Source organism: Macaca thibetana, chromosome 19 (genome assembly GCF_024542745.1).
Source record: "Macaca thibetana thibetana isolate TM-01 chromosome 19, ASM2454274v1, whole genome shotgun sequence".
NCBI classification, from domain to species: domain Eukaryota; kingdom Metazoa; phylum Chordata; class Mammalia; order Primates; family Cercopithecidae; genus Macaca; species Macaca thibetana.
The window spans coordinates 16656300-16676943 of NC_065596.1; the positions used below are offsets into that span (position 1 = coordinate 16656300).

General features: G+C 56.6%; 2 protein-coding genes across 3 annotated transcripts in view; one reads left to right on the forward strand and one right to left on the reverse strand.

Moving 5' to 3' along the window:
- PEX11G (peroxisomal biogenesis factor 11 gamma) lies at window positions 1-12315 on the forward strand. Of its 2 annotated transcripts, none has more exons than XM_050770735.1 (5): window positions 1-77; window positions 3472-3660; window positions 6949-7127; window positions 10815-10877; window positions 11757-12315. In XM_050770735.1, the coding sequence occupies exons 2-5, from the start codon at window positions 3622-3624 to the stop codon at window positions 11989-11991; spliced, it is 516 nt and encodes a 171-aa protein (XP_050626692.1). In that variant the 5' UTR covers window positions 1-77; window positions 3472-3621; the 3' UTR covers window positions 11992-12315. The 2 variants fall into 2 exon arrangements, with proteins under 2 accessions (XP_050626692.1, XP_050626691.1); XM_050770734.1 differs by lacking the exon at window positions 1-77 and adding an exon at window positions 367-473.
- A 2772-nt stretch (window positions 12316-15087) lies between these two features.
- The window catches only part of ARHGEF18 (Rho/Rac guanine nucleotide exchange factor 18), a 129743-nt gene continuing 124186 nt past the window's right edge, over window positions 15088-20644 (reverse strand). The window contains exons 24-29 of the mRNA XM_050771032.1: window positions 20579-20635; window positions 20437-20484; window positions 19871-20341; window positions 18492-18798; window positions 17565-17690; window positions 15088-17471 (exon numbers count right to left, since the gene is read on the reverse strand). Coding sequence (XP_050626989.1) covers window positions 17299-17471; window positions 17565-17690; window positions 18492-18798; window positions 19871-20341; window positions 20437-20484; window positions 20579-20635 — 1182 coding nt within the window. The 3' untranslated portion in view covers window positions 15088-17298. The remainder of the gene's footprint in view (window positions 17472-17564; window positions 17691-18491; window positions 18799-19870; window positions 20342-20436; window positions 20485-20578; window positions 20636-20644) is intronic.

The following is a 20644-nucleotide window of genomic DNA, read 5'->3' on the forward strand; positions in this document are numbered from 1 at the left end:
CAAGCAAGCAGACAGTGCAGAAAAGGTGAAGCACAAAAATTAAAAAGGAAAATCTCTCCTTGAGCCATTGCTAACAGGTTGGTGGTTTTGCTTGGAGTATTTTGGGAGCGTGTGGGTAGTTGGTTAAACTTGGAAATATACTTTTTTGTGCGTGGGTAGTTGGCCAAACCGCCGTGGGGCAGAATGCAGCAAGCTCCGAGGATCATCCGGGGTCTGCAGGCTTGGAAAGCACACACGTGTCGTCCCCACCTCTGCAAACTCTGTCCCTCCCCTACAGCGGACAAGAAGCCGGACCGGGGACAAAGGCCTGCGACCGCGCCTGCGCGCAGGCCTTTGGGGCGCTCCCGGGACCCCGGCCTGGCCCCGCCCTCTGGTGCGACGCGCCGACGTCGCGGTGACGTCACGGAGTTGCCATGGCGTCGCTGAGCGGCCTGGCGTCGGCGCTGGAGTCGTACAGGGGCCGGGACCGCCTGGTGAGGCAGGGGCGGACCGGGGCCGGAGGGCCTAGAGTTTGGCCCAAGCTCAGAGACGGGGAAACAGGCCAGAGAGGGGAAAGAGTCGCCCAAGATACTCCGTCGCAGAGGCCGCGTCCGAGCTAGGCTCAAACGCGGTGCCCTAGCATTGGACATTTATTTATTTATTTAGGCTGGAGTGCCGTGGCCGGATCTCAGCTCACTGCAGCCTCCGCCTCCCGGGTTCAAGCGATTCTCCTGCCTCAGCCCCCCGAGTAGCTGGGACTACAGGCGCCCTCCACCACGCCCTGCTAATTTTTTGTAATTTTAGTAGAGACGGGGGTTTCACCGTGTTAGCCAGGATGGTCTCGATCTCCTCACCTCAAGTGATCCTCCTGCCTCGGCCTCCCAAAGTGCTGGGATTACAGGCGTGAGCCACCGCGCCCGGCCAACGTTGGACATTAAGATCATTTCTGTCAACCCAGCCTGGCCGGACATTGACACACTGGCCAGATTCTCGTGTTTGGACGTTTTGGATCTGACCAGGCCACTGAAGTCAGTCCCTGCGTTGTCCTGAACAATCTCATGTTGGGATTTGGGGTGTTGCAGGGCTCCCCTGTGGCTGGACATTCATTTCCAACCAGATCACCTATAGGTGGGCATTTAGGTTTTTTCAGCCAGCGTAGACCAAAGAACCCACCGTGTCCTGGACCCTGCCATGCCTAAGCAGTGATGGATTCCAACAAAACCCCAGTTGGTCATTTAGATCGTTTGCACCAACCCAGCCTAGCTGGACGTTTACATACCAAACAGATTCCCATGTTTGGACATTTAGGATCTGACCAGGCCACTGTAGTTGATCGCTGGATTGTCCCAAACAATCTCATGTGGGGATTTAGGATATTGTAAGACTCTCCCTATGGCTAGACAGTTTTAAGTTCCAATCAAGTCCCATATGGTTGAGCATTTAGGTTATGCCATCCATGCCCCTGAGTCTGGACTCTTAGCTTGTCCCCACTGGTCTCTTATAGGTAGACATTTAGATTGTACTAGGGGGTGTACTGGTGGCTAGGCATTTAGATTCCATTCAAATCTCTTATGACTCGGTGTGGCGGGGGAGGGGGGGGGGGGGTTAACAAATCTCCCCCGAGTTAGACATTCAAATTGCAGTGTTTTGCCGTTATAATGGGCCGGAAAGGAATTACAAGTAAAAATAAAACAACAGGAACAAGCAATTTCTGAAAAGCAGGTAAAATAAATATATAAGGGAGGCCGGGCATGATGGCTCACGCCTGTAATCCTAGCACTTTGGGAGGCTGAGGTGGGTGGATTGCCTGAGCTCAGGAGTTTGAGACCAGCCTGGACAACGTCTGTACTAAAATACAAAAATTAGCCAGGTGTAGGCCGGGCACGGTGGCTCATGCCTGTAATCCCAGCACTTTTGGAAGCCGAGGCGGGTGGATCACGAGGTTGGGAGATCCAGACCATCTTGGCTAACATGGTGAAACCCTGTCTCTACTAAAAATACAAAAAATTAGCTGGGCGTGGTGGCGGCCACCTGTAGTCCCAGCTACTCGGGAGGCTGAGGCAGGAGAATGGCGTGAACCTGGGAGGTGGAGCTTGCAGTGAGCCAAGATGGCGCGACTGCACTCCAGCCTGGGCGACAGAGCTAAACTCCGTCTCAAAAAAAAAAAAAAAAAAGAAAAAAGCCGGGTGTGATGGTGGGTACCTGTAGTCCTAGCTACTCGGGAGGCTGAGGCAGGAGAATTGCTTGAACCTGGGAGGCAGAGGTTGCAGTGAGCTCATACCTCTGCACTCCAGCCTGGGGAACAGAGCGACACTCTGTCTCCAAAAAAAAAAAAAAAAAAAAAAAAAAGAAAGATATAAGAGTAGTGAAGATGACTTACTTCACAAGGCTCCAAATCACCTACTGAGTAGGTTCTTTCTCTCTAAAGTAATTCAACCAAATTATCCTATTGTTCACTGGGTTGAAACCTGTTCACCTGCACCCAGCGTTCAGCACAGCCAAAGTCTTTGGTCCAGGCAGGTAAATGTAAATATACACTTTAGCTGCAGCTTCCTGCCACCTGGGAAAAGAAGGACCTGGGAGGTGGGAAGTAAGGAGTTTTGTTTTCTTTGTTCCTGTCACATCTGTCCCCGAAGGCTGGGCCCTTCACTTACATGAGCAGGCACTCCCCACAGCACCTTTGGACAATGACATTATGTTTCTTCATTTGTCCCACCTACAAGTATGTTTTTAAACTTTCAGCTTTTTTTTTTTTTTTTTTTTTTTTGAGACTAGGTCTCCCTCTGTCACCCAGGCTGGAGTGCAGTAGCACAATTAAAGCTTGCTGCAGTCTGGAACTCCTGGGCTCAAGTGATCCTCCAGCATCAGCCTCCCAAGTAGCCACCATGCCCTGTTAACTTAAAAAAATTTTAGTAGAGACAGGGCCTTGCTATGTTGTCCAGGCTGGTCTCAAACTCCTGGTCTGAAGGCATCGTCTCACCTCTGTCTCTCAAAGTGCTGGGGTTACAGGCGTGAGCCACTGTCCCCGACCTACACTTTCAGCTTTTACTGTCACTTTGTGGATTTAGAAGTTTCCAGACCCTTGGGTCAGGCACCGTGTCTCATGCCTGTAATTCCCACACTTTGGGAGGCTAAGGCAGGTGGATCACTCGAGGTCATGAGTTTGAGACCAGCCTAGCCAACATGGCAAAACCCTGTCTTTACAAAAAATACAAAAATTAGCGGGGTGTGGTGGTGGGCGTCTGTAATCCCAGCTACTTAGGAGACCAACGCACAAGACTCACTTGAACATGGGAGGTGGAGGCGGCAGTGAGCCAAGATGGCGCCACTGCACTCCAGTTTGGACGTCAGAGTGAGAGACTCTGTTTCAAAAAAAAAAAAAAAAGAATCTTCCACAGTCTCAATCCAGTGGGGCCCAGGCCAGGTCGGGGGAGATGCAGCTCAGTTCTGCAGAACAGGAGGGCCACGCTGACTGCTTCTGGTTTCCCACAGATCCGAGTGCTGGGGTACTGCTGCCAGCTGGTTGGTGGGGTCCTGGTTGAACAATGTCCCACCAGGTCCGAAGTGGGGACACGTCTGTTGGTGGTGTCCACCCAACTCAGCCACTGCAGGACCATCTTGCGACTCTTTGATGACCTGTCCATGTTTGTCTACACTAAGCAATACGGCCTGGGGGCACAGGTAACAGGGTTTGTGGGGCTCTAGGGAATACGGCGTGGATCTGAGTGGACATTTAAAAAAACTTTTTTGGCCCCTCACGGTGGCTCATGCCTACAATCCCAGCACTTTGGGAGGCCAAGGTGGGCAGATCACGAGGTCAGGAGTTTGAGACCAGCCAGGCCAACATGGTAAAACCCTGTCTCTACTAATAATACAAAAATTAGCTGGGCGTGGTGGCACACGCCTGTAGTTCCAGCTACTTGGGAGGCTGAAGCAGGAGAATCGCTTGAATCTGGGAGGTGGAGGTTGCCATGAGCCAAGATTGCACCACTGCACTCCAGCCTGGGTAATGGAGTGACTCCATCTCAAACAAAAAAAAGAAAATTTTTTTTTTAGAAACAGGGTCTTGCTCTGTCATCCAGGCTGGAGTGCAGTGGCAAGATCATAGCTCACTGCAGCCTTGAACTCCTAGGCTCAGGTGGTCCTCCTGCCTCAGCCTCCCTGAGTGCTGGGATGACAGGCGTGAGCCACCATGAGCGTTTTATAGTCTTGTCCCAAAGTGCTCCCTGCGTGGGTAAGTTTATTACTTTTAAAAATTTCACTTTCTTCTTTGAGAGGATCAGATGTTCTCGTTATGATTTCAATTTTTAAAAATAGCAAACATGTTCACACGTTCCAAAGGGGGATATAATTTAAAAAACCTCCCTCCTTCCTGATCTTCCAGGCCTCCAATTTTTCCCCACAGAGGCACCCACCATGGTCAGCTTCTTTTTTTTTTTTTTTGAGACAAGGTCTCACTCTGTCACCCAGGCTGGAGTGCAGTGGCGTGATCTCGGCCCACTGCAACCTCTACCTCCGGTGGCAATGATTTTTCTGCCTCAGCCCCTCACGTAGCTAGGATTACAGGCACCCCCATCATGCCTGGCTAATTTTTGTATTTTTAGTAGAGATGGGGTTTTGCCATGTTGGCCAGGCTGGTCTCGAACCCGTGACCTCAAGTGATCCACCTGCCTTGGCTTCCCAAACTGCTGGGATTACAGGTGTGAGCCACCGTGCCTGGTCCTGTGGTCAGCTTCTTGTGTCTCCTTTGTGAGATTTCCTGTACTTGCATAGGCAGATACATATGGTTTACATAAATAGTGCTTTTTTCATTTAACAGTACAACTCGGGCATCATTTCTTTATCTTTCTTTTTTTCTTGGAGACAGGGTCTCACTCGGTCACCCAGGCTGGAGTACAGTGGCGTGATCATGGCTCACTGAAGCCTTGACTTCCCGGGCTCAGGTGATCCTCCTACCTCAGCCTCCCAAATAGCTGGGACTAGAGGTGCACCACTACACCTGGTTAATTTTTTGCATCTTTTGTAGAGACAGGGTTTTGCCGTGTTGCCCAGGCTGGCCTTGAACTCCTGGGCTCAAGTAATCCACCTGCCTTGACCTCCCAAAGTGCTGGGATGACAGGCGTAAGCCACCGTGCCCGGCCACAGATCATTTCTTATCAGTCTAGAAAGAGCTCCGTTCTCAGGACCACATAGTGCTCTGCTATGCAGATTCAGATTTATTTAACCGGCCTCCGGCTGACGCACAGGGCAATGATTTCTAAGGTTTTGCTATTGCGACAGTGTGCAGAGAGTAGCCTTGTCCCTGCGGTGTCCCACAGGCGTGCCAGCCTATCTAGAGGGCCATCTTGCCCCCCAGGGGATGATCTCAAGAGGGTGCATGGGCCAGCCTCTCAGGGTCATGCCCCTCCCTGGGCTGCCCTGTCTGTTCTCTCTGTCCTCCCGGGGATCACCCCTCTGAGCCACTTGCTACTCAGATGCTCCCCGCCCCGAACCCCCAAGCCCACCCCGTTCAGCTCCACGTGTCCTTGGCCCGATCATCCCACATCACCAGTGTTGCTCTGGGCCGCCTTCCTGTTTTGACACCTGTGGCATCCTCCTCCTCCGTGTCTGATTAGGACAAAGCTCTGGTGCATCCCTGATACCCCGCCCTCCTCTGTCTTGTCTGTGGAAGGCCCTCAGGCAAGGGGTGGGGCCCTTGCACCTCGAGTGTCCCTTGGCCAGAACAAGAGCCCCCTTTGTTGGGTTTCCGGTTTATATGTCTGCGTTCCTCCCTGCCCTGGTGAGCCTCTGCCCCTCCCCAGCGTCTAGCCTGGACCCCGCGGCTTCTCAGGAAACCCGGGTGGAATGAGCGCACTGGGGCGGGGTCCGCCATCCTCAGGGAGGTGGGAAATGTACCAGGACGCGCCAGGCAGATGAGGGAAGCTGGAGTGAGGTTCAGAGCCCAGAGGAAGGCAGGATGGTGTCTGGCCAGAAAGAAGGAGAGCAGCATCAGCAATCAGCGGTGGGGCGGGGAGGAGCTTCCTGGGAAGTCAGAGAGGAGGGGAAGGGTGTGGCAGGCAACAAGGAAGGTGAAGGTAGAGGGGGCGGGGTCCCCAGGGGCGGGGGGCCCCCGTTGGTCGCGGGGCTCCAATCCCAGAAACCAGGCTTTAGCGCTGTGGTCCTACAGCCTCCACTGGTCATGCCTCGCTGGCTGTAGGCGGTGGTTAAGAACTTGGGGCAGAGGGTATGGGCGGCGTGCAGCACCGAGAGCCCGCGTGTGCATTGCAATTTGAGGGCCTGGAGGACCATCCCTGCTGGAACTGGGACCAGCAGCTTTCCCTGAGAGCCTCAGCATGGCTGTCTGTAACGGGGGACAGTAACTTGCTCGGGGTTGAGGGAGGCCATGAGTCTACAGCACTGTGCCTGGCGCGTGCTCAGCACTAGGCGTGCGGTGGCCCACGGGTTGGCACACCATCTCAGCCTGGTCAGGGTTCCCTGCGGGCCACCTCTCATGCTCCCTGCGTAGAGTCTGGCATCAGAGGTCCTTGCCTGTGCGGGAACTGGAAGCCTTTGGGAAGGAAGGTTCTGACACAGGGGTCCCAACGTGGCCGTACCTGCGAATCCCCTGGGAATGTGAAAATTCCTTGTGAAAATTCCTGGTGCTGGCGCCTGCCCCAGGCTGAGTGAGGCAGAATCCTCACAGCTGGCACTGGGCATGGGGTTTTTGGAACTCCGCAGAGGATTGCACTGCACAGATGCGTTGAGACCCTCCCTTCAGGGGGCCCTGAACGCCATGCTGCCGAGACACGGAAATCAGGCCTATGCGGGGACCCCAGCCCCAGAGCCTTTCTCCTGCAGGGCCTGCCAGGCCTGGACACGGCCCAGGGACTGGGGGCAGGAAATAGCTCACTGCTTCCTGGCATGGCTACGGTGCTAAAATGAGCAGTGGGTAAGTCTGACCCTAGGCCCCCTCTGCTCCTGGTCCTGCAGGAGGAGGACGCCTTTGTCCGCTTGGTCTCCGTCCTAGGGAACCTGGCCGACCAGCTCTACTACCCATGTGAGCACGTCGCCTGGGCGGCTGATGCCCGGGTCCTCCACGTGGACTCTTCCCGGTGGTGGACGCTGAGTACAGCCTTGTGGGCCCTCTCTCTGCTCCTGGGAGTTGCCAGGTAAGTGGCACGGGCCAGAAGGCAGCACCCAAGGTCCCTGGGCGGGACCTCCTTAGCAAAACAGCAGCAGCCCCAGCAACAGCACAGGCTTCAGACTGAGGCACGTGGGTCTTTGCCTCTTAGAGTTTTCCTTGGAGGTTTTGTTGTTTCTTCCTTTTGTGGATGTATTTGTTTAGAATAACTGCTGAAACAAATTACCACAACGTTATAGCGCTGGGCAACAGAAACTTACTATCTTAGGTTCTGAGGCTGGAAGTCGGAACACTCCCTGGGCTAGTGTCAGCAGGCGCTGATGCCTTCTGGAGGCCCCAGGGGGAGGTCCGTTTCCTTGGATTTTCCAGCTTCTAGAGGCCACCCACATTCCTTGGCTCATGGTCCCTTCCTTCATCTTCCAAGCATGACCTCTGCTTTCAGGGTCACACCTCCTTCGCTGACCCTCATCCTCCTTCCTCCCTCCTGTAAGGACCCCTGTGATGACATGGGGACCAACTGGATGATCCAGGGTAATACCCCATCTCAAGATCCTAGGCTTAGGTTGGGCGTGGTGGCTCATGCCTGTAATCCCAGCACTTTGGGAGGCCAAGGTGGGCGAGGAGCCCAGGAATTCTAGACCAGCCGGGCCAACATGGTGAAACCCGTTCTCTACTAAAAATACAAAAAATTAGCTGGGCTTGGTGGCACACACTTGTAATCCCAGCTACTTGGGAGGCTGAGGCAGGAGGATTGCTTGAATTTGGGGAGGCAGAGGTTGCAGTGAGCCGAGATCACATCCCTGCACTCCAGCCTGGCAACAGAGCAAGATTCCGTGTCAAAAAAAGAAAAAAATCCTTAGCTTAATCCATCGGCAAAGCCTCCTTTGCCTTGGAGGTAAACATGTTCACAGGCTCAGGGCATGGCCATTTTTGGAGGGGCCATGACTCTGCTGACTATAGCCAGAAAGAAGAAGTAACTCTAGGGCCTGTGAGAAGCAGCCAGCGGAGTGACCTTTTCCCGGGTCCCTGAGTCCTGCTGGCATTGCTGTCAGCTGCCACCCCGGAGAAGACAGTCAGCAGTTTCCTGACTAGCTCTGTGCCTCCAAAAACGATACAGTTTCTAGAACTTTCCAGTAATGGTTTCCTCCCAAACATTTTCCTCTTTGCAAATGTGCTGAGTCAGAATCCCCGGCCCCTGTAAACACCAGGAGGAGCTGGGCGCCCTGGTCTGCATGTTTCAGTGGCTGTGAAGGGCTCTTAGATCACCGGGCTGAGGTGCGGCTATCCCAGCCTCGGGGTAGGCTGTGTTGTTGGTTCTGGGGGAAGCATTTGCTTTTCCCTGGGTGAGGTTCTGACTCTCAGCAGTTCTCGTTTCCCCCCGACACAGATGTCCTAATTACATGCTTACTGTAGACAATCTGGAAAATGGATAAACCTCAGAGTAGAAGATTTGAATCACCCACAACCCAACCCAGAGACTCCCACTGTTCAAGCTTCGGTGGTTCTTTTCCAGCCTTTGACCTAATACCCTGTCTACGCGTTTCGACTGTCTCAAAAGGGTCATGTTTCATGGCCATGGACCCTGGAGGCCGCAGTGTCTGTGGTGCTGGCCTTCCTCATGTCCTGGCATACCCGGGGAAGGGTGCCTGGGCCCAGCCCGGATGCTCCTGGGGCTCAGGTCAGAGCGGGGCTTTGGCTCACAGCCCCTCTTCCTCCACCTTCCTCTGGGTGCCTCGTGACCTCTGGTTTGTATTTTAGGGGCAGCCTTGGTTCCTTTCTTTTTTGCTTAAATAAGCTTTTTTTTTTTTTTTTTTTTTTTTTTTCTGAGACAGGCTGGAGAGCAGTGGCTCAATCTTGACCCACTGCAACCTCCGCCTCTTGGTCTCAAACAATCCTCCAACCTCAGCCTCCTGAGTGGCTGGGACCACAGGCATGTGCCACCACACCTGGCTAACTTTTGTAATTTTCTTTTTAGAGATGTGGTTTTGCCATGTGGCCCAGTCTGGTCTCCAGCTCCTGGGCTCAGGTGATCCCCCTGCCTCAGCCTCCCAAAGTGCTGGGATTACAGGCGTGAGCCACCACACCCAGCCCAGACTTTATTTTTTTAGAGCAATTTTAGGCTCACAGCAGAATTGAGTATAACATTCAGAAAGCTCCCATATACCCCCAACCCCTCCCCTAGACAGCCTCCCCAACTACTGGCACCATCCCCATGGTGCATTTGTTACAACTGATGCCCCTCCATGGATCCACCATCACCCTGAGTGCATAGCTCACGTTAGGGTTCACGCTAGGTTTTGGGCATCCTATGGGTTTGGACGCTGACACGTGTCCCCCATTGCAGTATCAAATGGAATTGTTGCCCGGCCATCAACGTCCTCTGTGCCCTGCCTGCTGCGGCATTCTTGTTTCGGGCATGTGGTTTTTCATCATTTCTCTGGGTTTGGGGTGAGCAGGGGGAGTGGGTGGAGAGCATTCCATGTGTGCTCATCATGACCAGACATCTGCCCTAAGGCCCAGGCTGCCAGAGCATTAGCCAGCAGGTTGCTAAATGGAGATGCCTGGGTCCAGTGCCCAGGGCTTCTGATTCTTTTTCTTGAGACACAGTCTTCCTCTGTTGCCCAGGCCGGAGTGCAGTGGTGTGATCTTGGCTCACTGCAAACTCCGCCTCCCGGTTTCAAGTGATTCTCCTGCCTCAGCCTCCTGAGTAGCTGGTATTTCAGGCGCCTGCCACCACCCCCGGCTAATTTTTGTATTTTTAGTAGCGACGGGGGTTCACCATGTTGGCCAGGCTAGTCTCAAACTCCTGACCTCAGGTGATCCGCCTGCCTTGGCCTCCCAAAGTGCCAGGATTACAGGTGTGAGCCACCGTGCCTGGACTAGAACTTCTGATTCTGTGGGTCTAGGGAGCCCAGGAATCAGTGTTTTGCCCTAGCCCCCCAGGAGGCCCCCACCTGCTGTACCACTGGTGCTACCCTGCATCCTGCACCCTGGGTACCCGGTGGCCAGAGAAGATGTGACCAGGCCCTGCCCATTCTGGTCAGGAGGTCACAGTCACAACCTGGCACACCCCACTGCCGAGGCTGGAGAGTGCAGGTGCCTGGTGGACCGGCCCGGGTGGGTGCCATGCATGGCTACAGAGTCCCCTGGGAGCACAGAGGCTGCCCACTGGGTAGCCCCTTCCTCAGCCTGCAGATGCCAGCCCTGGGGGCCCAAGGGATCATCCAGATAGATCCAGCCAATGTCCGGGGTGTGTGTGCAGGGGACGCTGGCATGGCACTGGTTTGGGCCTTTCCATACAGAGCAGGCGAGGCAGCTGAGGCCCGGAGGGGAAGTGGCGTCCCCAGGCCTGTCCAACTGCAGGCCCCTTGGCATCCTCTTCTGTCTAGGACTCCCTGCCAGGCTGTGAACACCTCACGGGGCTTGATGTTCCTTTGAGCACTTGCCAGTGGTTTGCAGAGGCTGGGCCAGGCCCTGGATGGCCATGTCAGAAGCGCAGGACGGTGTCCAGGGTGGGACGGGGCCATGTTAGGGATGAGTCCCCGGGAGTTTGAGGCACAGCGGGAGGGCGTGGGACTGTGGGGGCAGGGAGAGGGCAGGCCATTTATTCGAGATGCAGCACCTGTCCCAGACTGTCTGTCTGGGGCCAGCGTTGCGGAGCTAACCCTCCTGCTCCACCCTCCGGGGCATCCTCCCTCGGGCTCTGGTGCTGCAGGTCCCTGTGGATGCTGCTGAAACTGAGACAGAGGCTGCGGAGCCCCACGGCGCCCTTCACCAGGTAGGAGCCCGCGATTACCCAGCAGGAAGGCCCACTCCCTCCAGCAGGCGTGGGATCCCGGCTCAGAGCTACCCCTGTGCAGGCCCGTGCTGGGGTCTGTTGTGCTCAGGTCATGGCGGTCTCACTGCAGCCTCTGGTGGGTGGCGGTACCTTTGACAGATGGGGAAACTGAGGCTTGCTTGAGGGAGGACTCCAGGGCTGAGCCTTCATGGCTGTGCCCCCAGCAGGAGAGAATGATCAATTTCCCGAGGGCCATGGCCATTGTTAGTGTTGCTTTTTCTTTTTTGAGATAGGGCCTTGCTCTGTCGCTCAGGCTGGAGCACAGTGGTGCCATCTCGGCTCACTGCAACCTCCGCCTCCCGGGCTCAACTGATCCTCCTGCCTCAGCTTCCCGAGTAGCTGAGACTACAGGCACGTGGCACCATGCCTGGCTGATTCTGGTATTTATTTTTTGGTGGGGATGGGGTCTCGCCACATTGGCCAGGCTTGTCGTCACTGTGTCATCCTGAAAAAGAAAGGCTGGGCAGGCACAGGCCACGCTCCTGGGGTTCCCCCTTGCCTCCATAGCACTCCCAAAGTGCATTTGTGCTTTCTGTTTTTTACAAGGAACCCCCATCTCCGGGTGTTCAGGAGGAGTGAGGTGTGGATTTGAGGACTTGGACCCAGGTCCCTGCCCTGTTTGTGCTTGGGCCGTGGGGGTGATGGGGACTCAGTCTCTGTGGAGGGTCACGGAGGCCACCTCGGCCCTGCCAGCTCCTCCCACTCACAGGCAGCGGCTCAGGGCTGCCAGGCCACACAGGGCCTTCGGGGGTTTGGGAAGGGCAGGCAGGCAGGTGTGAGCGTGAGCGTGAGTGTGAGTGGCTCCTCTCTGCCCCACAGCCCGCTGCCCCGGGGCAAGCGGAGGGCCATGGAGGCGCAGATGCAGTCGGAAGCACTGTCACTTCTCAGCAACCTGGCCGACCTGGCCAACGCCGTGCACTGGCTGCCCCGGGGCGTGCTGTGGGCCGGCCGCTTCCCGCCATGGCTGGTGGGCCTCATGGGCACCATCTCCTCGATCCTCAGCATGTACCAGGCGGCCCGGGCCGGCGGCCAGGCCGAGGCCACTACCCCCTGACACTGCCAGAAGAGCACAGGGACGCAGCCGGAGCCCACGGAGGGCCCTTCCTGCAAAGCAGAAGCCAGCAGGGCAGGAGCCGGGGCTCTCGTGGAGCTGCCTGTGGCAAAACCCATGGGCAGGGTGGGTGGAGGGACTGATGCGAGGTCTCGCGGGCCTCAGCCCTGAGCTCCTGAGCTGGAGTTTTCAGGGGCTGCGGGGGGCTTCAGCGGCACCTCCTGCCTGCCAGCTGGAGTTTTGTATCCAAATCAAGAGGAGGAGGAGGGAGCCTGTCGTGCCTTGGGAAAGCTGGGACGGGAATCAATTAAACATTGTGGTGCTGGCGCCTGGCTCAGGGTGAAGGTTATTACACTGGTGGCTCCTGGCCCCTTCCCCTCCATGGGATGGAGCCACAGTTGGAAACCACACTTCCCCAGCCCACCTTCAGGAATGCCCTCGGCCCGGTGGGTCCTCTCCGTCTTGGAGCAAGCGTTGCCTACGGACCCCAAGTGGCCTCCAGCCATTGAGGGCTGTTCTCTACTCCCCAGAGTCCTGGGCACACGGCCAGAGGTACCACCTCCGGTCAGGCCACCTGAGGGCATGGCCTCATGCCGCTGTGCTGCAGACGCAGGGTCACTGTGAGCGTTTTGAGGGCTCCAGGCTGAGACTGGGCAACACACACCGATAGACACGTGGGGCCTCCACGTCAGCCAGTGTGTGGTGGGATGGGATGAGGGTACTTCTTAGTCTGCTGGCTGAGAACGACGCCTCAGAGTCCGTGCACATGTGGCTTCTGGCAGACATTGGTGCACAGCCTGGCCCAGGAATACACAATAGTCAGTATGTGTGCCCTCGGGCCTCGTGATATCAATTGCACTGCCTTGATTTTTGTCTTTTTGACACAGGATCTCACTCTGTCACCCAGGCTGGAGTGCAGTGGTGCGATCATAACCTCACTGCAGCCTCGAACTTCTGGGCTCAAGGGATCCTCCTACCTCAGCCTCCTGAATAGCAGGAATTACAGGCATTTATCACCACGCCCAGCTAATTTTTAATTGTTTTGTAAAGACGGGGTCTCGCCATATTGCCCAGGTTAGTCTTGAACTGGCTTCAAGCTATCTGCCTGCCTCGGCCTCCCAGAGTACATTTGTGGTTTGTTTTGTTTTTACAAGGAAGACACCAGGTGGCTCTGAGCAGCTGGGAGGCCGGGGACTGCTCAGGATCAAATGGGTGCAGGAGATCCCATCTGTGGGGCTCCTTCTGCCCAGGACTCACGAGTGGGCCGGGCTTGGTGGGTTCCCCCTTCTCTCCCTTGTCGGGGGTGCAGGCCTATCCGGGTCCTCAGCAAAGGCCACCTTCCCAGCCCCTAGCAGCACCTGCATGATGAGGACATCTCATTATCTACCTGGAGACCCAATTACTCTCCCAGCTACTCGGGAGGCTGAGGCAGGATAATCGCTTGAACCCGGGAGGCGGAGGTTGCAGTGAGTCAAGATAGCATGCCACTGCACTCCAGCCTGGGTGACAGAGCAAGACTCCATCTCAAAAATAAGTAAAAATGAAATAGTAAATTAATTTCATCCTTTTTCTTTTTTCTTTTTTTTTTGAGACAAAGTCTCACTCTTGTCCCCCAGGATGGAGTGCAATGGCACAATCTCGGCTCACTGCAACCTCCGCCTCTGGGTTCAAGCGATTCTCTTGCCTCAGCCTCTGGAGTAGCTGGGACTACAGGCGTTTGCCACCATGCCCGGCTAATTTTTGTGTTTTTAGTAGAGATGGGGTTTCACCACATTGGCTAGGCTGGTCTTGAACTCCTGACCTCAGGTGATCCTCCCGCCTTGGCCTCCCAAAGTGCTGGGATTATAGGCATGGGCCACCGCGCCCGGCCCTTTTTCTTTTTTTTTTAAATTTCACTTCTTTTTTCAATCCCCCCCAATTTTTTTTTTTTTTTTTTTTTTTTTTGTTTAAGCTCTTAGAGATAGCGTCTCACCATGTTGCCCAGGCCGGAGTGCAGTGGCACGATCATAGCTCACTGCAACTTCGAACCCCTAGGCTCAAGCAATCCCCCTGCCTCAGCCTCCTGTGTAGCTGGGACTACAGGTGCATGCCACCATACCTGGCTAATTTTTTACTTTTGTGGAGAAGGGGTTTCACTATGTTGCCCAGGCTGGTCTTGAACTCCTGGGCTCAAGCGATCTTCCTGCCTCAGCCCCCGCCCTAACAAAATGCTGGGATTACAGGGATGAACCACTGTGCCCGGCCCTCCTTTTACTTTTTTAATATGACTACTAAAAATGAAAAATTCCACACGTGGCCTGCATCATCTTCCTGGTGGAGAGTGCTGCCTGAGAGTTCTCATTTTGCACTTCCTAGTGACCTAGTGATTGACTTTACACCTAGTCACCTCGTGACGGGAAACCCTCTGTTGAAACAGCAGTGTCCTTGCCCCACTGGAACTCAGACCAGGTGGAAATGATGAGTTCACACTCATAGCCAAGCTGCCTCTCACACCAGATGGAGGAACTGAAAGTTACACTCTTGGGGGTTATTTTGGATTAAAAGCAAGAAGATTTTTGTGGAGGCGCCACAAAAGCCTGAAGTGTACCCGGTGGGCAGGACCCTCCACAGGCACCTCCACGCCCCACTCCTGCCTCTTGTCCATAATCCCAGCACTTTGGGAGGCTGAGGCGGGCAGATCACTTGAGGTCAGGAGTTCGAGACCAGCCTGGCCAATATGGTGAAACCCCATGTCTACTAAAATAATACAAAAATTAGCTGGGTGTGGGGGCGTGTACCTGTAATCCCAGCTACCCGGGAGGCAGAGGTTGCAGTGAGCTGAGATCCTGTCACTGGTCTCTAGCCTGGGCGACAGAGCGAGACTCCGTCTCAAAAAAAAAAAAAAAAAAAAAAGCAGAAACAAAAACAAAAAAGAACCCCCAACAACTCTGTGCCTGAAGGGGCCTTCAGAGTGTTAAGCAAGACACGGAGGGCAGGGGGGTGAGCTGAGGTGCAGGAGCCACGGGAAACCCTCACCAGAACCCGCTACTCCTGCAGCGACGTCTGGGCAGAAGAAAATCCTAAAACAAAACCCCCAAGAACGTGCATGCCAGTCACTGCTCATCTTGGACACGTTTATTGCTAGAATCAGGTCTTAAGTTCTAAAGCAGGTCAGAAATATCCCGCGGTGAGGAAACGTTGTAATCATCGTAAACATAATTAGCAGGTGACTAAGATCACGATCACGACTGACAAAGACGTGTGCAGATCCCACGAAAATACGAACATGTGCTCGACTGTCAACTTTACAAATAAAATCGGGCTCCAACCCAAGAGTGGCCGAGGGGCACTGGTGAGGGAAGGGCTGTCAATGCCGCCGCCCCATGCCTAGCACAACTGAGACCCCTCGGCCATGTGGCGGGGACGCAGGGTTCCCACCGAGTGGCCGAGCAGAAATTCCTTGAACAACTCCCCCATCCAAGGAACTGTGGCATCTCGGAGGGCTGGACCGGCACATGCCGGCTCAGGAGGGTGCGAGGGTCTGGGAATGTTCTCTTCACAACAGAACAGGAATGTACAGTCAGCTTTTGTAAAGTGCTCTGATACTCAGTACAAAAATACAAAACACTGATGATAAACATGGCACACATGGGATCCGACGGGGGGCGGAGAGCGTCGCTGATGGCCAACGACTGGGCTGGGTGGAGTCGAGGTCGTTGGAGGGGCCAGGCGTCTTGGGACGCCTGGCCACTCACTGTGTTCTCAGGACCTTGTCACCAATGGGCTGTATGGCTGTGGGGCTCTGGTCCTAGTTGGCACCAGCTCCTGCCCCGTCCCCTCCTGAGCCCACAGCACCCAGTGGGCGCCTCTGCCCAGGGGAGCACTTCCTGATGGAGTTTCCCATCCCCTGTGCCCGTCTGTCCCCGAGTGGCGGGAATGTCCCTATTCACTGTATTCAGGGTCACAGGAGCGCCTCTGCCAGCACAGTGGGAGAAGGGCTGAATCCCCCCGGGATCTGCGGTTCCCAGGACCCTGGGTTCCGGAGAAGGACTTGGCCCTGGCGGGGGCTCACGTGTACCCCACTGGGAACAAGGATGACCAGCCAGGACCCAGTCCTGCCACTAATGCTTGGGGTGCAGAACAAGGCTTGAAATGTGTCCCGTTCTCCACCAGAGCTGGATCATGGCTGGATCTCACCGTCCCGGGATCGCCACCATGGGACATCCCAGCACCTTTGACACTGCCCAACACTCCTTCCTCCATCCTCCAGAGGAGGGGCCATGAGCTGCAACAGCTCACTACAAGCCAGGGGCCCGCACAGCGGCCACTTGGCCACTCGCTGCAACGTCTCTAGGTGCTTCCTCCGCACGTCCTGGGATGTGGCACTCTCGACAGTCTGTGACGTGCCAGCCCTGCCTGGAAGGTGGGATGCCAGCCCCAGGAGCTCATTTCTCGGGGGCTGAGGACCCTGTGTCCGGGGTGTATATGCGCCCTGGCTGAAGCTAGAGACCCGGCTGCCCAGACAGATGTAGCGTGTGAACAGCAATGGGTAACCTCGGGAAGCAGAGTTTGGGAAACAGCTGGTTTCAAAACCAATGCCAAGTAAAAAGGGGCAAAGGTCAGCCCCTTTCACAGTGGGCTTCCAAACCCACAGAACTGCCGGGAGGGCCACTGATGTCCCCTCAGTGGGCCCTGCCCCGTGGCCCTCTCTGCCCATGCCCCCGTGCCTGGCTCATTCCCTGGCCCTGAGGTTCACAGTGAACCTGCGTGAGTCTCTGCTTGGGAAGTGGATTCTGCCTGATTCTGGGGACAGATGCTGCCGACGCCACCTGGCTCCTCCTGGTGCCCTAACCCCTGACTCCAGTGTTGCGTGGTGGCCGTGGAGCGTGGCCCCGGCCGGCAGCTCCTTCTCAGAGCGAGGTCTGTCCCGTCCTCAGCTCCGCGCAGAGCCGGCACCGTTTCTCACTGCCTCAGAAAAACAGCGCGGAGTGGGTCTCCCCGCCACCAGCATGGGGCGCTATGATTTCAGACAGCTCCCTGGTTTAGTCCTGGCTCAACTTTCCATTAAAAACTTTCCTTTTTGGAAAAAAAAAAAAAAAAAAAAAAAAAAAAGAGGTTCAGAAAGTGACCCAGGCCACCACTGCTAATCCTACAGAAAGAGTTGCGAGGCCCAGAGCACCGATAGGCCAGCCCCTGCCAGGCGGTCATCGGTGGTTTGCTAGGGAAGAGGAGGGGACAGCTGGGTGGGCATGGTGACCCCATGGGGGTCCCCAGAGAGCAGGAAGGTTGGGCAGGGCAGGGAGGGGCCTTGCACCTTGAGTCACGGCCCTTTTAGAAGAAGATGACGTCTTCCTTGCTGGCGTCCTCTTTGGCGCTGAGTGGTGTGGCCGGCAGTGGCGAGGGAGCTGGGGGCCCGGGCAGGAGGCCTGTGCCCCCGGCCTTGAGAGAGAAGCCCTCAGAGGGGCTGTCAGCTGGCGGTGGGCTTGGGGCGGGGAAGCCAGGGTCTGGAACAGAGAGGGGGTCCAGACTGAGCAGTTGCCGGGTGGTGCCACAGCTGCCAAGTGGGACTGGGCTCATGTCAGCAGGTGGGGGCTCACCTGGCGGTGGCGCGGGGCTGTGTCTGCTGGGCAGGATGGGGCTCAGCGAGCGGCGGTTCCGTGAGGTGCTCTCATCTTTCCCCATGAACTTGTTGAGCAGCAGCTGCTGCTTCAGGTCGAAGGACGCTGGAAGAGGGAAGGCGCTCGGGCCAGCTCCAGGCTGCCTAGCTGTCCCCGCTCCCTAGGGCAGCCTCCGAGAGCAGAGGGGCCTGGCCACCCCCACCTGACACTTCCCACGGGCAGCGTGGATCCCATGACCTGAGCTGCTCAGATGCTAAGCCCCAAATTCAGGGAGAATGGCCCCAGCCTCGCTGTGGAAGGACCTGCAGAGTCACCTGGCATCTGGAGAGGAGGTTGAGCCTCCTGTGGAAACAGCACAGGCCCCAGTGGCCACGGGACACACCTAATCTTCAGGGAATGTCTCAGAACATCCCTGGTTGTCCCCCAGGGAGGTGTCCCCCAGAGCAGCAGGGCCGGCTCTCGTGCCAGAGGAGCCCCTGGGCACCCTCCATGGAAACACTGGGGCTGCTCTGGGCTCTGTGTCCCCCTCTGTGGAATAGCTCTGTGGAACGGGGACGATGAGCAGAGGTGCCTGCACCTGTCCCCGCCCCGGCTGTGCTGATCCCAGGTGGCCAGGGCTCTCTACCTTCTAGCCCGTGTCCCTAAGGCTCCTGGTCCCCATCCCACTGTTTGAGGGTTGAGGTGGGGAAGACACACAGTGGATCATCTCAGTTTTGGGCCTGGAGACCAAACATGGCCCTGTGTGGGGTGGCCTCAGCCATGATGCCAGCTCTGCCTTCTGGTTTTCCTCTCTGGAGGATGGCACAGGTGTCCTGAATTTCCTGGCTCCCAGCGAGCCCCTACAGCCTGACCAGTTGCCCAAGGCTGCACCTTCCAGGCCCAGGCGAAGGGGCGGGGCCGGCTCACCTGAGCTCTCCCAGCGCTGAGAGCCCCTGCTCTTGCCGCCCTTGTCCTTGCCACCCTTGGTGGAGGCCGCCAGCTTGGTGGGGATCTGCTGCTGCACGGCCGCCTGCCTCTGGAACTGGTTGGTGGCGCTGAGCAGCTGGATGGGCACATCGCTCTTGGCCAGCCGGCTCTCAGTGGGGGCGCTGTCCCGGCGAGCCACCTCAGGGCGCTCTGCGTACTCTGGCCCCACACCGGACAGCAGCATGCTCACCCGAGGCCCCTCCAGCCCTTCCCCGTTGAAGCTGGGAGGGTGGCTTGGGGGCTGGGCCTGGGGGGACAACAGCACATACATCCCAATGCCAGGTTCCTGCTGTGTGGCCTCTGGAGAGCCCCCGAGGGTCGTGCACAGGAGACCCTCGACCTCTCCTGTTCTGGACAGAGCCAGGTGCAGCCTGAAGGAGCTGCTGGTCATTGCCTGTCCCCAACCCCTGTTACATGTGCATACTGGTGACACTCGGTGGCACCCATACTGTCACATACTCATATACAAACACCTCACACATTCGTGTCCACACCCATTCACACAACCCATGGTTTATAGGTTTGTTTTCAGAGACAGTCTTGCTCTGTCACCCAGGCTAGAGTGCAGCGGCACAGTCACAGCCCTTGAGCCTCTTGGGCTCAAATGATCGCCCTGCCTCAGCCTCCCAAGTAGCTGGGATTACAGGTATGTGCCACCATGCCCTGCTAATTTTTGTTATTTTTTTTTTTTAGAGACGAGGTCTCACTCCATGGCCCAGGCTGGTCTCAAAGACCTGGCTTCAAGCAATCCTCTGGCCTCAGCCTCCGGAGTAGCTAGGGCACACACCATGGCACCCAATTTTTTTCTTCTTTTTGCGCAGGCTGGAGTGCAGTGGCGTGATCATGGCTCATGGCAGCCTCAGCCTCCCGGGCTCAAGGGATCCTCCCACCTTAGCATTCCAAGTAGCGGGGACCACAGGTGCATGCCACCATGCCTAGCTCATTTTTGTATTTTTTCGTAGAGATGGAGTTTCGCCATATTGCCCAGGCTGGCCTGGAACTCCTGTGCTCAAGCAATCCGCCCGCCTCCACCACCCAAAGTGCTGGGATTACAGGAGTGCATTTTTTTTTTTTTTTCTTAAAGAAGTTTCTAACATTTATGGAATGTTTTGAGCAACAGTGTTCTGTTAAGCATTTAGCCAGCTCTGAGAAACGTTCTGCATTGTGGCATGAGCTGTTAATGCCGGGGTATCTTGTGCCATTTGCTCTTACACTCCTGCACGCATGCACCTGCGAACCCTGTCACTTGCATGCACTCGTGCAAATGCACGCGCAAGCCGGTCACCCCCACCTGCGCACACTGGCTGCTGAGCGCTCACCTCGGTCAGTGTGTCGGGCGGCAGCGCGCCCGGCGCGGTGTTCTGCTTCTTGAGGCGGCGCAGCAGCTCCAGGCGCTCCCGCTCGCGCTCCACCGCGCGCTGGGCCTCGCGCAGCCGCTCCAGGTCGTGCTGGTAGGCCTGGCGCTGGCGCTCCAGCTCGGCGCGCTCCTGCTCCAGCCGCTCGCGTAGCTGCCGCGCCTCGCCCTCGCGCTCCTGCAGCAGGGCGCCTGCACGCTCCAGCTCCTGTTGCTGCCGCTGGCGCTCGCGCTCCCAACGCTGCTGGTCCTGCCGCAGCTGGCTCTGCAGCTTCTCCACGGCCGCGCGCTCCTCCCGCTGCTTCTCGAAGTTGCGCTGCCGCTCCTGCTCCAGCAGCAGGTTCCCACGCGTGGACTGCAGGCGGAACTGCTTCTCGCGCTCCAGGATGGCTGCCCGCTGCGTCTCTACATAGCTGTCCTGGTGGGTGATGACCGCCTGCGGAGGGCCAGGGCCAGGTGGGTGAGAGCCGCACCCGCGCCCCAGCCAACCAGGAAAGGGCACGTGTGGCCGGCCCTACCCCGCCCCTGTACCTGGAGGTTCAGGAGCAGCTGGGACAGTGTCTGGATCCGCTGGACAAGCTGCGGGGAGGAGAGGGAGATTGACGCTAGTTCTCGGGCCTGAGGCCACAGGCGCGTGTACACGGCCCTCGGGAGATGGACAGCGGGCGCCTACCTCCAACTCCAGGACGGTGGGTAGACGGGAATCAGATTCCATGCCTGGCGCCTCCACCTGGGAAGA

Coding starts and splice junctions, on each gene's coding strand:
- PEX11G (XM_050770734.1), top strand. CDS start 414: ATGGCGTCGCTGAGCGGCCTGGCGTCGGCGCTGGAGTCGTACAGGGGC. Junction 474..3,471: donor ACAGGGGCCGGGACCGCCTG/GTGAGGCAGGGG, acceptor GGTTTCCCACAG/ATCCGAGTGCTGGGGTACTG. Junction 10,878..11,756: donor CCCACGGCGCCCTTCACCAG/GTAGGAGCCCGC, acceptor TCTGCCCCACAG/CCCGCTGCCCCGGGGCAAGC.